The sequence below is a fragment of the Equus asinus genome, chromosome 10, assembly GCF_041296235.1.
Source record: "Equus asinus isolate D_3611 breed Donkey chromosome 10, EquAss-T2T_v2, whole genome shotgun sequence".
NCBI classification, from domain to species: domain Eukaryota; kingdom Metazoa; phylum Chordata; class Mammalia; order Perissodactyla; family Equidae; genus Equus; species Equus asinus.
The window spans coordinates 60,704,058-60,716,997 of record NC_091799.1 but is presented as its reverse complement, the minus strand read 5'-3'; the positions used below and the strand labels follow the sequence as shown (position 1 = coordinate 60,716,997).

At 43.6% G+C, this 12,940-nt stretch overlaps 1 protein-coding gene across 1 annotated transcript; it reads right to left on the bottom strand.

Annotated features, from left to right (window-relative positions):
• Positions 1–3,662: 3,662 nt before the first annotated feature.
• On the bottom strand, positions 3,663–11,219 carry HTR1A (5-hydroxytryptamine receptor 1A). The gene has a single exon (XM_014848521.3). The coding sequence runs from the start codon at positions 10,785–10,787 to the stop codon at positions 9,519–9,521; it is 1,269 nt and encodes a 422-aa protein (XP_014704007.1). The 5' UTR covers positions 10,788–11,219; the 3' UTR covers positions 3,663–9,518.
• Positions 11,220–12,940: the final 1,721 nt, after the last annotated feature.

Sequence of the window (12,940 nt, the reverse complement as noted above, 5' to 3'; positions counted from 1 at the left end):
TTTCATGCAATCTTGTACTGGATGTTCTAGCTAGGGAATTGGTCAAGAAAATGAAATAAAGCATCCAGATTGAGGGGAAAAAAAAGTAAAACTATCTCAATTTGCAGATGACATGATTTTGTACATAAACAAATCCTAAGAAATTCACTAAAAGTCTATTAGAATAAATAAGATTAGCAAGACTGCAGAATAAAAGATCCGCATACAAAAACCTATTGTCTGTCTATATACTAAAAATGAACAATTTGAAAATGAAATAAAGAAGGCAATTTCATTTACAAAAACATCAAAAAGAAGAAAATGCTTAGGAACAAATTTAACAAAATAAGTGCAAAACTTACACTCTGAAAACTATAAAACATTGTTAAAATAAATTAAAGCAGATTTAAATAAATGGAAAGGCATTCAATGTTCATAAATCAGAAGATTTAATATTGTTATGACGATACTCCCTATATTGATCTACAGATCCAATGCAACCCCTATTAAAATCTCAGCTATTTTTTTCTGAAACTGACAAGCAGATCTTAGAATTCATATGGAAAAGCAAGGGACACAGAATAGCTGAAATGATCTTGAAAGAATAGAACAAAGTTGAAGGACTCATGTTCTCCGATGTCAAGACTTACGACAAAGCCACAGTAATCAAGACTGTATGATAGCAGCATAAGGGTAGACAATATAGATCAGTGGAATAGAATTAGAGTCTGAAAATAATCCTTTACATTCATGCTCAACTGATCTTCACCAAGGGTGCTAAAAATAACTCAATGAGGAAAAATAGTTGTTTTATCAAAAAATGGTAGTGGAAGTACAAAAATCTGAAGTTGAGCCCCTTTTTATACCGTGTACACAAAATTTAACTGAAACTGGGTCAACTATCTAAATGCAAAAGCTAAAACTATAAAACCCCTAGAAGAAAACATAGGAGTAAATTTTTGTGACTTTAGATACACTCAAAAAGCACAAACAACAAAAGAAAAAGTAGACAAATTGAACTTCCTCAAAATTAAAAACTTTTTGTTGCAAATGATAACATCAAAAAAGGAAAAGATGATAGAATTAGAGAAAATGTTTGCAAATCACATATCTGATAAGAGGCTAATATCCAGGATATGTAAAGAACTCTAACAACTCAATAATAAAAAGACTACCTAATTTAAAAATGAGAAAAGGATTTGAATAGATGCTTCTTTAGATAAGATATACAAATGGCCAGTAAGCACATGAAAAGATGCTCAACATCATTAGTTACTAGAGAAATGCAAGTCAAAACCACAATGAGATACCACTTCACACCAACTAAGATGGCTGTCATCAAAAAGACAGATAGTAACAAGTATTGGCAAGGAGAAATCGAAAGGGACCCTTTGCATTGCCAATAGGGATGTAAAAAGGTGCAACCATTTTAGAAAACATTTTGGAAGTTCATCAAAACATTACACATTGAGTTACCATCTGACCCAGAAATTCTACTCCTAGGTTTCACCAAGATTGTGAAAACATGCCCACATAGAGATTTGTACATGAATGTTCATAGCATCATTATTCATAATAGACAAAAAGTGGAAACAACCCAAATGTTCACTAATGAATGAATAGCTAAATAAAATATAGTATATCCACAAAATGGGATACTGTTTGACAATAAAAAGAAATAAAGTATTGATACATACTACAACACGGATGAAGCTTTAAAACATTATGCTAAGAAAAAGAAGCCAGTTACAAAAGATCACATATTACATGATTCCATTTATATGGAATGTCTAGAATGGGAAAATTCATAGAGATAGAAAATAAATTAGTGGTTGCCCAGGGCTCAGGATTTAGTGGTAAATAGAGAGTGACTGCTGAAGGATACTGAGCTTATTTTGGGAGGTGATGAAAATGTTCTAAAACGATTATGGTGGTAGCTGCACAACTTTGTGAATGTACTAAAAACCTTCAAATTGTACACTTTAAATGAGTTAATGTAAAGAATGTGAACTATATCTCAGTAGACTTGTTCTCAAAATAAAACTATATAATATAGCAAGATGGCAGTGGTAGCACAGTAGGAAGTTAAATTCAGGTGACTTGGCTTGCCAAAGGCAGTTTTTTTCACTATGTAGAGTACACACCAGAGTTTTGGGGTTACAGGACTATCTGAGACTCAGTAAGACCCCATTCAGGGCTTCCCATGACCTGGTTGAGCTTTATTCTGAGCAGGTTGAATATTAATACTTTCGATCTAAATGAGACTGCTGTCAAGAACAGGAAAAATTCAGAATTTGACCATCCAAATCCCCAAATCTGCAATTTCCTGGTATTTCCTGTTGGAAATATACCCTTTGTAGTTTTCACAATTAACTGTTATTTAAGATTTATTTGTTCGAGTGCTCATTTTTACCAAGTCTCAATCTAATCTCATGCTTCTGATAATTCTTTCAAAGTGTCCATTCAAATGTCACCTTATCAGTAAGCCTTTCCCTGAACACCCTATAAAAAATAATAACATCCTTTCCCTCCACCTCAGCACTCCCTATATATCTTACTCTAGTTTATTTTTTCCCATAATACTGATCACCATCTGATATGCTACATATATATGTGATTTTGTGGTGGTTGTTAATTTTCTCTCCCCTCTAGAATGTAAACTCCTTAAGGTCTGCAACTGTGTCAGTTAGCCTTTTCGGTATGACAAACTACCTTCATAGTTCCCAAGTCTGTGTCCTGACAATTTCAAATGAATGAAGTTGGGCAGTTTCTCTGGTGGTAGCTGTGCTTACTCTTGTGTCTGCAATCAGCTGGTGAGTCCACTGAGATCAGGCTGGTCCGTGATGGCCTTAGCTGGAAGGACTCTTCTCTGCGCCAGGCGATCTCTTGGTCTCCAGCAAGTGAGCACAGGCTTGTTCACATGGCGGTTGGGCAGGATTCTAAGGGAGTATGTGGAAGGGTGCAAAGCCTCGGGAGTTCCATGGTCAGAACTGGCCTTACATTAATTCTGCCCCATTATATTGGCCAAAGCAAGTCACAAGGCCAACTCAGATTCAAATGATGAGAGAAGGTGAAAATCACATTGTAAAAAAGGTTGGACACATAAAGGGGAATAACTGTGGCCATTTTTGAGAACATTCTACCAGAGAGTTTTCATCTGATTTGATCACTGCTGTATCCCAAGCACCTAGGACAGTGCCTAGCCATAGGTGCTCCAGAAATTAGTTGAATGTGTGAATGAATCATATGCCTACCACTCCTGAACCAGAGTCTATCTCATAAATTACCCCTTCTCTGTGACAAATCCTTACAACATAGTATATGGTTACAAAAGTCTGCATTGTTTGTGAATATTTGCACTTGAAGTCTTGTCTCTACTGTTCTTTTAAAGTTAAAACCAGCTTTCTCAGTTGCTTTCTCTCTCTTTTATTTAGTTCGTGCAAAGTCAGACTGATTGCTTCCAGAGACTATGAAACACACCATATGTCAAAGAAGCTTCCCCTCTGAGGACCTTTGGGAAGTTTCCAAACAGTTTCTCATCAATCTCCACAAGTTTATAACAGGACAGGTGAGACCCGTTGTCTACTCCTTCCTTTCCCCCCTCACTTCTTCTCCCAGTCAGCCTGTTTACTTTTCTTTCTTCAGAGGTGAAACCAACTGAGACACCACAGAACAACCAATTGCCAATGCAAGACAGCTCCTTGAAATCCTGGCCTGGGGAACTTTGCGAAAGGCTGGGCAATTGCTCAGGGTTATTAGCAGGTGTCATGGAAATGACTGAAATAGGATCAGTTATTGAAGTGTCTGTGGACCCAACTCATTTTCCCATCCCCACCATTGCCACATAAGCAAAGTGAGTTGGAAAAAACGAAAGAATTCGCTGGATACTTTAGCCTCATGGATCTAGATTTTCTATGAATATCTAGAGGATAAATCAAGTCTGCTATGGACTTGAGGAACAAACTGGATTGCTCTGCTTTCCGCTTGGTCAACTGGACAGACCTAATCTTTTGGGTTTTGTGTATCATTCTTAATACACTGCCTAGCATTGTGTGTTTCAGTTGCTCTTCTTGAAAGGCTGTTGTAGTCCCTTTGCAAAACACAACATGTACTACTAAAAAGAAAAAATCCATCAATAATCAGGGAATTGATCCAACCATCACTCTGTGAGATAGCATTCCTCACCTACTCACCCAAGTGACAGACTATTCAGATGCTGTGACACGTATCAATACGTTTCCCAGCAGACCCCTGAGATCTGGGCTGGAAACCCCTTAAGCAGAGGACAAAGCCTTTTTATATTTAGAGATAGGGCTGAAAAAGCAAAGACCCATAGGAGAAGCAACTCTCCACTTCCTCTTTTCCATTATTCACCCAAATCTCCTTGGCTCAAAACCTCATTAACATCTTCAACTCCCTCTCTTCACCTCCAGACACCAAGTCCTGCCAGTTCTTTCTCTGATACGTTTTTCGGAGACTTATTTGTTCCCATTCCTTCTGCCAGCATCCCTCATTCAGTCCTTTATTGTTTCACACCTCCATCATTAAAATTACCTCCAAACAGAACACTTCTGCTTTCACTATTAGTAATCCCCAGTGACTAAAGCTATAGTTCTGGCTTTTTAACCTGGAATTATGCTGCTTCCATATATGATCTCTAGCACTTTTCTCTATGCTTATTCACTACTATGTGAATCTTCTGCTTTGGCTGAAATGGTCTAATCGACATTCCCAAAAGGATCTGCTACCTCAAAGATAAATGACATATTGTGTGAAAATCACTTAGCAAGAACACAAACATTATGTAAGTATGAAGTATTCTGTCTTGTACCTACCCTTGGTCAATCTGCTGTCCCCTTTTAATGGTTTAATGATTCTCTCCTTATTCACATGCTCTGTCCCTTACTCTGCTCACAACATTCTTCCTCTTATTTTCTCTAGCTACCCCAACCCCCATTCCTTTGACTTTAGATTCATCTTCTCTCCCCCTTTCCAGACTTTTCCAGTTGACACAATGCACGGGAAGTTCTAAGCCTGTATCTTTCTCTAGGATCATCACCTCCATAATCAACCCAGGCTACGAGCATTCAGGAATCCAGACAAAAATTTCACCTCAGACCCCACTTGACAGGAAGAAGGGACCAGGCTGTCTTTGGCACCATAAAGAATGTCTGCCTTTTCATACCACCTGCCATGTGCCCAGAGCTCAGTCCTGGAGGCTCTACACAGTTTTCCCTACCCAATCTTCCCTAGCCACCACAGTTCACTGGGGTTTTTGTCCTCTGAATTCTTATAGAGCCAAATTCCTGTGATTTGTCCTGTTTGGATGATATTTATATTCTGCCATTAGTGTTTACTTAGCGTTAGTAGTTTATTCTTGTCTACCCAAATTGATTGAAAACTCCTTCAATGTGACAATAGCCTGTTATATTAATTTGTAGTCCCATATTTCAACATTTTTCCAAAAAGCCTGACATATGATAGCTACTGATTGGTTATCTGGGCTTGTTAATCACACTGGAAGTGACTGATAACAATTCTCTCTTAATTGGAGTCTTATAGAGGCTCAAGAAGGTCTGTAAAAAACAGAAAGCCATTGTCACCTTGGAGGAAGAGATGCCAGAGCAGAGAACAACAGAGAAGAAGGGAAATGTCCAGAATCTAAAAGACAAATGTGCTAAATGCATCATTTTACTCAAGGTCAGGGATGCATTTACTTAACACTTTTCAAATGAGAAACTCCAAACAGTTCTTGTACTCTCAATTTCTCTGTCTTTAGTTTTCATTATTGGGAGAATATGTAAATACATGTATTGCCTGAACTAAGCTTCATGCATTTTCAGAGTGTTCTCCTCTGTGGCTATATCATTCCCGACCTTGTCTTCCCCTTGGTTGTTTACCCAGGTCCACCTTGCCCTGTAGCCATCATTCTGATACCAGAAAGCAGCAGAATTAATAAATATAACATGGGAAATAAGAAGTATTACTGATGATTCCAGTATGGGAAAAGAGAGAATAATTAATTTTAAGATAATAATAGGTCTTATATACAGAACCCCACTATCAAAGGAGAGCCAGACAGAAGGACAATGCTGCTCCACTTTTATTTGGGTGATAAACCCCCAAACAACGAGTTTCTTCATTTGAAAGCAGGGAAGGCCATTTTCTTGTAGGTAGACATTGTGAGGAAGATAGAGGAGGGACCTCAGCGCTGTTCCCTGCTTTAAAATGGCAGGATGACCTCCCGTGGCTTTTACCAGAGGCTGTATTTCTTTTCTGCATTCCTCCACCCTGTGCATATTAATTAGACAGATGCCTAAATCTTAACTGTATGTGTCAGTCAGGGAAACTGCATGGCTTCATGGTTAACCAGTGATATGTGATCTCCTCTTTCCAGAAACAGGATATTTTTTTTCCCCGAGGAAGATTAGCCCTGAGCTAACATCTGTTGCCAATCTTCCTTTTTTTTTTTTTTTTTTTTTTTGCTTAAGGAAGATTAGGCCTAAGCTAACATTTGTGTCAACCTTCCTCCACTTTACATGTGGGTTGCCACCACAGCATGGCTGACGAGTTGTGTAGATCCGCACCTTGGATCTGAACCTGTGAACCCAGGCCGCTGAAGTGGAGTGCACCAAACTTAACCACGATGCCATGGGACTGGCCCCAAGACAGGATTTTTTAAAAAAGAAATCACTCATCTAGAATGAGTTTCAGTACTAAAAACTAAATTTATTTGTCTAAGTGTCAAATCCTTGAGCTATATGGCAGGATCTTCTCCTGATAACTGTATTTTTTTAATTTCAATTTTAATATTGCACAAATAAATACGAGTAGACAGTGAATCTGATTAAAATAAAGATGCATGTGTGAGTGATATCTCTTTATTGTAGCATTACCATTATTGAAATCCTTTATTGTCACAGGGAAGAGTGAAAGCCAATTTTGATGCATATGTACTTTACCTTAATACAAACACTTTAAACAAACAAACAAAAAGCTCCAGAGGCTCTTTACTGCTATGCACTTATTCCTCAAATTTCTCTATCGCCTTGGCAATTCTACTCTAATTGGATGCTTCTTCCCCATTCGTGTGTAAATCCTCCAAAGCAGGAAGAACAAATGTCCAAAAGACATTGCCATACAGTTCTGTAAAAGACACAAATAAATGAAAGTCTCAAGACTTCAAATGTAACACTTGCTGGCAAAGCCATAATTTGGCTGAGCCACTTTTGGGTTTTAATTATTTTATATATAAAATTTGTTCTAGGAAGTTAGGAAAACATACAGAAAAGTTAATTTTTTCATATAGCTCTATTTAAATTATTGTGAGCAAAAAGAAATTGAATTTTTAAATCAATAATTGTTGGACTGGAGAAGTCTACTTTTTTTTCTCCATCTCAGCCTCTTACTAGTATTACATATGCATAGACAAACCATCCACTGAGTGCCCAGAGTTCTCATACTTTCTCTATTTTAATGGAATATGACACCAACTCTCAGTTTAGGTTAGAGAAAAAGATACCAAACGGAGGCTTTGTTCAGTTTGACAAACAATAAAATGGCTTCAAGTGAGACCTGTCTTTTCACCTTCTTAATTTTAAACACAAGTGAACTTTTCATTGGCAACTTTTGCAACACAGGTTCTCAAAACAACAGATGCAATCATTCAAAAAGTACAGTTGAGGAGAGAGGAGTAAGAATACATAACTTTGTGCAATTATTCATAAATGACACTGTTATTCATCGCAAAATTAGAGGCTAGATTTAATTATAACAAACCTCTTAATCCCGGTCAGTTGCACGGAAATTTACATTCAAACGGAGCACCGAAATAACTTCCCTTCTGGGGGCAGTAAAGATTACCACCGGTTTCTCAGCAAGAATGGCAAGGCTGAAAGAATAACTTTCCAGGGGCTTAAGCTTGGAGTGTTCTGCATACCAAATGGCGAGAAGCCTGTTCCCTTGTAGACCTGTGGCTCAGCAGCCAGGGAGCAAATGTAACCCTGTACAAGATTCTCAGGGACTCCGCAGGGAGAACACCTTTAACTAGTCCTTTGTGATCCCACTATTTAAAGTAACCGCCTCTGAGGTCACAGATAGCGCTAAACCTGTCGGGACCCATTTGACTGAAAACCCAGACCTTCTATTTGGAAACCAGGGTCCTGGTAACTACGTGTCCTGGAAGTTCTGCAGAACAAATCCTGTGTAGTGTTAAGACATGCTAAACAGAGCTGTCCTATCCCAAAAGGACGAGTGGGTGAACTAGGAGGAAAGAGTCTGCATCCTTTGGATAAAATTGTCCTTTCAAGCTCTACTGGGAGTGCCAGCTGAAGCCCGGCCCGCGGGAACTGAGGCCCCCTCCTTCTTCACTGCTGGACAAAGTTAACCCTTGGGCCTTCTCATCTCTCCGGTCCCAAGAACTTGGCCTGACCTAGCACTAACGGCTTCCGAACCTCTAGATCTTGTTTACCCGCGCTTCCGTGATTCCCAGTGCGTAGGAGGGGGAATGGATCCAAACAGGATCCAGTCCTCGCTAAGAGCGCACGCCAAACCGCAGACTGCTGAGGCGGCGCGCGGATCCCAGGTCGCTCGGCTTCCCCAGCGCTCACACCCTGGCCGGGAGCCTCCCTCAGTAGGTAAGTGTTGATGACAGCACGTGCAGACTCCCCAGCCACCTATACAAACAAAAGTCCGCTCTGGCTCCCCACTGATTGTCAGTTTCTTTGGTGAGTGCTGACACCAAGCCAAGCAAGGATAAAATCTTTTCGCACTCCCTCCTCTCTCTCCCCCACTGGCTCAGCCTTGTACTTACAAGTCAACTTTAAGGGACAGCTTCTGGCCACTTGTTTTGAATCCAAGAAAATAAAGCATGAGGCTGTACGCGGGAGAATTATTCTGCGAGTCTACACAGGGAGGCGAGGATTCCCGGGAACACCACAGGCACAAGGAAAAGCAACCTCCCCTGCCTTTCCCAACTAGCAAATTAGTGCACTGGGACTGGCAAGGACATAAAGGGAAGCTGGGACAGGAAAGATGGGATGAGACCGGAAAAAAGTGAACTTTTCTGGGGCAAGAGAGCTGGCCGGGGAGGGGATGGGAAACAGCAAAGTCCTGAACCCTAAGTCCAACTTCTATCAGTGGGGCAATCCTGTGGGAGCCGTTAGTGGGCACGGCAGCTGGGTGCAAGCGTATTTTTCTTTGTGGATTTTTTTTGCCTTGAATGGCTGAGGCTTAAACTTCCGCCGCGAAGATTTTGGGGGCAGAAAAGGGAAGAGGCAATTGCTGGGATCAAAACTGATTGCGAGGCCAAGGTCGCTTCTCACAGACCCGGGGAATTTCCCAGGCCCTCCCGCCCCGCAGCTGGGGCCTCTTTGCCCAGAGCGCCCTCCCTAGGAGCAGGGGATTGAGGGGTGAGGAGCGGGGACGAGGTCTGGAAGCCGCGGGTGGAGCAGCTGAGAAACAAGAAAAGTAGCAAGTTATCATAGATGTTGATTCCAGAGGGCTGGGGGCGGGCCTAGTCGCGGGCTACTCCTTTATCATCATCGGCGGCAGAACTTGCACTTGAGGATCTTCTTAAATGCGTTTTGAAAGTCCTTGTTGAAATAGGCATAAATGACAGGGTTGAGCAGAGAGTTGGAGTAACCCAGCCAGTTGATTATGGCGCCCAACAGGGTGGGCATATGGCAGCTGCTCTCGCAGAAGGGCAAGACTAGGGCCACGATGAAGAAGGGCAACCAGCAGAGAATGAAGGTGCCCATGATGATGCCCAGCGTCTTCACCGTCTTCCTTTCGCGGGCCAGGGCCATCTTGCGCTTGGCCTCGGCGTTGCGCTCATTTTTCTTCTCGAAGAAGGCGGGAGCGCAGGGGATAGCACCGGCCTCGCTTGGCAGCGGCAGGTGCTCTTTGGAGTTGCCCATCCGGTGCACTTCGATCACCTCCAGGGCGGCGCCGTCGTCACCCTGCCTCACCGCGCCATTGGCGCACAGAACGCCCCCTGCCTTGTTCTCCACGCCCTGCCTCCACTCTCTGCTCCCTAGCTCGCCATTTGCGCTCTTCTTGCGCTGCGGGGCTGGCGACGCCCCAAGGCGGGAGTCCGCTCCCTTCTTCTCCACCTTCTTGACTGTCTTGCGGATGCGGAAGCGCGCGGCTCTAAAGATGCGCCCATAGAGAACCAGCATGAGCAGCAGCGGGATGTAGAAAGCGCCGAAGGTGGAGTAGATAGTGTAGCCATGGTCCTTGCTGATGGTGCACGCGTCGGGGTCTGAGCGGTCTTCGGGGGTGCGCCATCCCAGCATCGGTGGGATGGAGATGAGGAAGCCAACGAGCCAAGTGAGCGAGATGAGCGCGGCAGCGCGCCGAGGTGTCCTCTTGTTCACGTAGTCGATGGGGTCCGTGATGGCCCAGTACCTGTCCAGCGCGATGGCGCACAGGTGCAGAATGGACGAGGTGCAGCACAGTACGTCAAGGGCGATGAACAGGTCACAGGTGACCTGTCCTAGCGTCCACTTGTTGAGTACCTGGTACAACGCGGCCATAGGCAGCACCAGCACCGACACCATGAGGTCGGTGACGGCCAGGGAGCCGATGAGATAGTTGGCCACGTTCTGCAGGGAGCGCTCGAGAGCGATGGCGGCCACCACGCACGCATTGCCCAGCACCGCGCAGAAGATGAGCGTGCCCAGTAGCAGAGAGGTGATCACTTGGTAGCTGAAGGTCACATCAGAGATGCCAGTAGCGTTGGCGCGTGTTCCGAAGGGACCCTCGGAAGATGTGGTGTTGTTGCCTTGTCCAGGGCCGAGTACATCCATGCCTGCGCGCCCGGCGGGGGAGGGGGAGGGGAGAAAGAGCTGAGCCAGAATCCCCCTTGCCCCTCCCCCTGGGGTCTTCCGCCCCTTTCTCCTGTGGAGTTTCAGCGGGAGGGGATGCAGGGATTCAAGCAGGAAGTTCTTACTGCTCAGGCGAAGGCATCTCCGATGAGCAGCTTCTAGGCGCTCCCTGGGCTCCCGCGGTCCAGCGCGCTCAGAGACTCCAGCTGGGAAGTGAGTTGGCCGGAGAACAGCTCCGGGATCTCTGGGCGGCGGAGAGGTGGCTGGAACTTCTGTCTCTCGCTGTCCATTTTACTTTGCCGCTGCCCAACTGGCTGCCGGAGCCGGAGCTTCCCCACTGGCAAACAGTCTCCAAGCCTAGAAGTATCTGGAATAGAAAAACCCCATCCTCCCCGGTCACTCTGTGACCCTCCTCTCCCCTCTTCTCTCCCTCCCTCTCTCACACTCTCTCCTCCTCTCTTTTCTTTCTCTTAAGCCTCCTCCTTCTCCTTTCTCCCTAGCAGCCTTCCCTTTTAGTCCCCCTCTCCCCTCTCACTCTCCTTTCTTTATCCCTCCTGTGAGTAGATCCGACAGCCAGTCTCCCCTCCTCCCACGCTAACCCTCCCCTCTTAACGCTTCCCCAACCTTGATTATCTTTCCTCTGCGTCCCCGCCCTTCTCTCCCTCTACCTCATCATCTTTGCTTTCAAGCCCCTTTTTGTTGACAGAGACTCAGAACTCGCTTACATACACCTGATCGCCGGTCAGACCAACATTACAACAAATAACTCCGCCTCCCACCCAGCCAAACTCGAGAGAAAAAAATTCTCACTACCCATTGCTTCATATTTCTGTGAAATTCTTAAGTAGAGTCAGCCACACAGAGTGGCAATAAGAAATGAGAAAAGGAGGCACACCGAGCCTGAATGGGGAGGTGGACAGCCCTGGGTCAGTCTGCAAATTATTGTTAATTGATGGAAAGAAGACAGAGTGTTTCTTAGCTTTTAAACACCCCCCACCCCCTCCCCGGCCCTCATCATCGCGCAGTCCAGCGTGACTCCTTTGTGGAGGATGTCGCCTTTGACTTTCTTTTTTAACCTTGGAGAACTGGGGGAGGAAGGAATTATAAAGGACATGTCAAAGGACAGGTAAACAGCTGCATCTCAAAGTTAAGGAAAAATCCAATTCGGTATGTATTCTGCATACACACGCACATACACTTGCGCCCGCGCAGACACGCGCGCACACACACACACACACACACGCCTTTCCGTCACCATACTCTTAATTTCAGTGAATATTGCCATCTCCCCTGGCTCTGTGGCGAGTAAATTTAGGGAAGGGGATCTTTTGCCTATGTGCCGTAAATGAGATCGGGCATTTTATGCGGTCTTTTGTTTTTCTTACCAGAGCTTGCAAACCTCTAGGGAGAACTTGGTGGAATCCCTGGTCTCTGGCCCCGCAGTTTCTCTTCAGCTCCAAAACTGGGTTCAGCACCTGGGACAGATCTGGGCAAAAAGGGCTTCTGTCGCCACCTTCTGGCAAGTGTTTTAGAGCGCCATCTAGAAGAAATTAAGCAGGTATTGAGGAAATCCCATAACTTCAAGAAAGAAAAAGACGGTTATTAAAAGAAAAATAATATTGAGTTTTGCATTTTTTCTTGTCTTTTACTCAAAAATTTCTTTTAGTGTCCTCTTTTTCTCTTAATATTGTATATAAATCCTACTGTATTTTCTAGCTCTTTTTGAAAGCCTGCAGCATTTGTCATTCTCAAGTTCTATCTAGGAATGCAGTTTTAATAGATCTAGGCAAACACCTTCACTGGTGTTGGTTTTGTGCCGACAAAGGCACACATTTGCACACAGTCACCAATGGGAGGAAAAAACCAGTATTGGATTTTCCAAATGGGATGACAATGTAGAAAATAGAGAGACTGCTATGGGTTTGTTCTAAGCTGTTTCTTTTAGAAAGAAAACCAAGTTAATTCCATGTGAACATAGGTAAAGAATGGAATTCCTACTTCATGAGAATACATGTATAACACAACAAAGTTCACTTATACATTCTGATTACATGACCAAAATGAAGGAAAAGTTCAGAATGCAATCCCAAAAGCAGATGACTGTAGATAGCATGCACAGACTCACTAGGAACAGC

Coding starts and splice junctions, on each gene's coding strand:
- HTR1A (XM_014848521.3), bottom strand. CDS start 10,787: ATGGATGTACTCGGCCCTGGACAAGGCAACAACACCACATCTTCCGAG.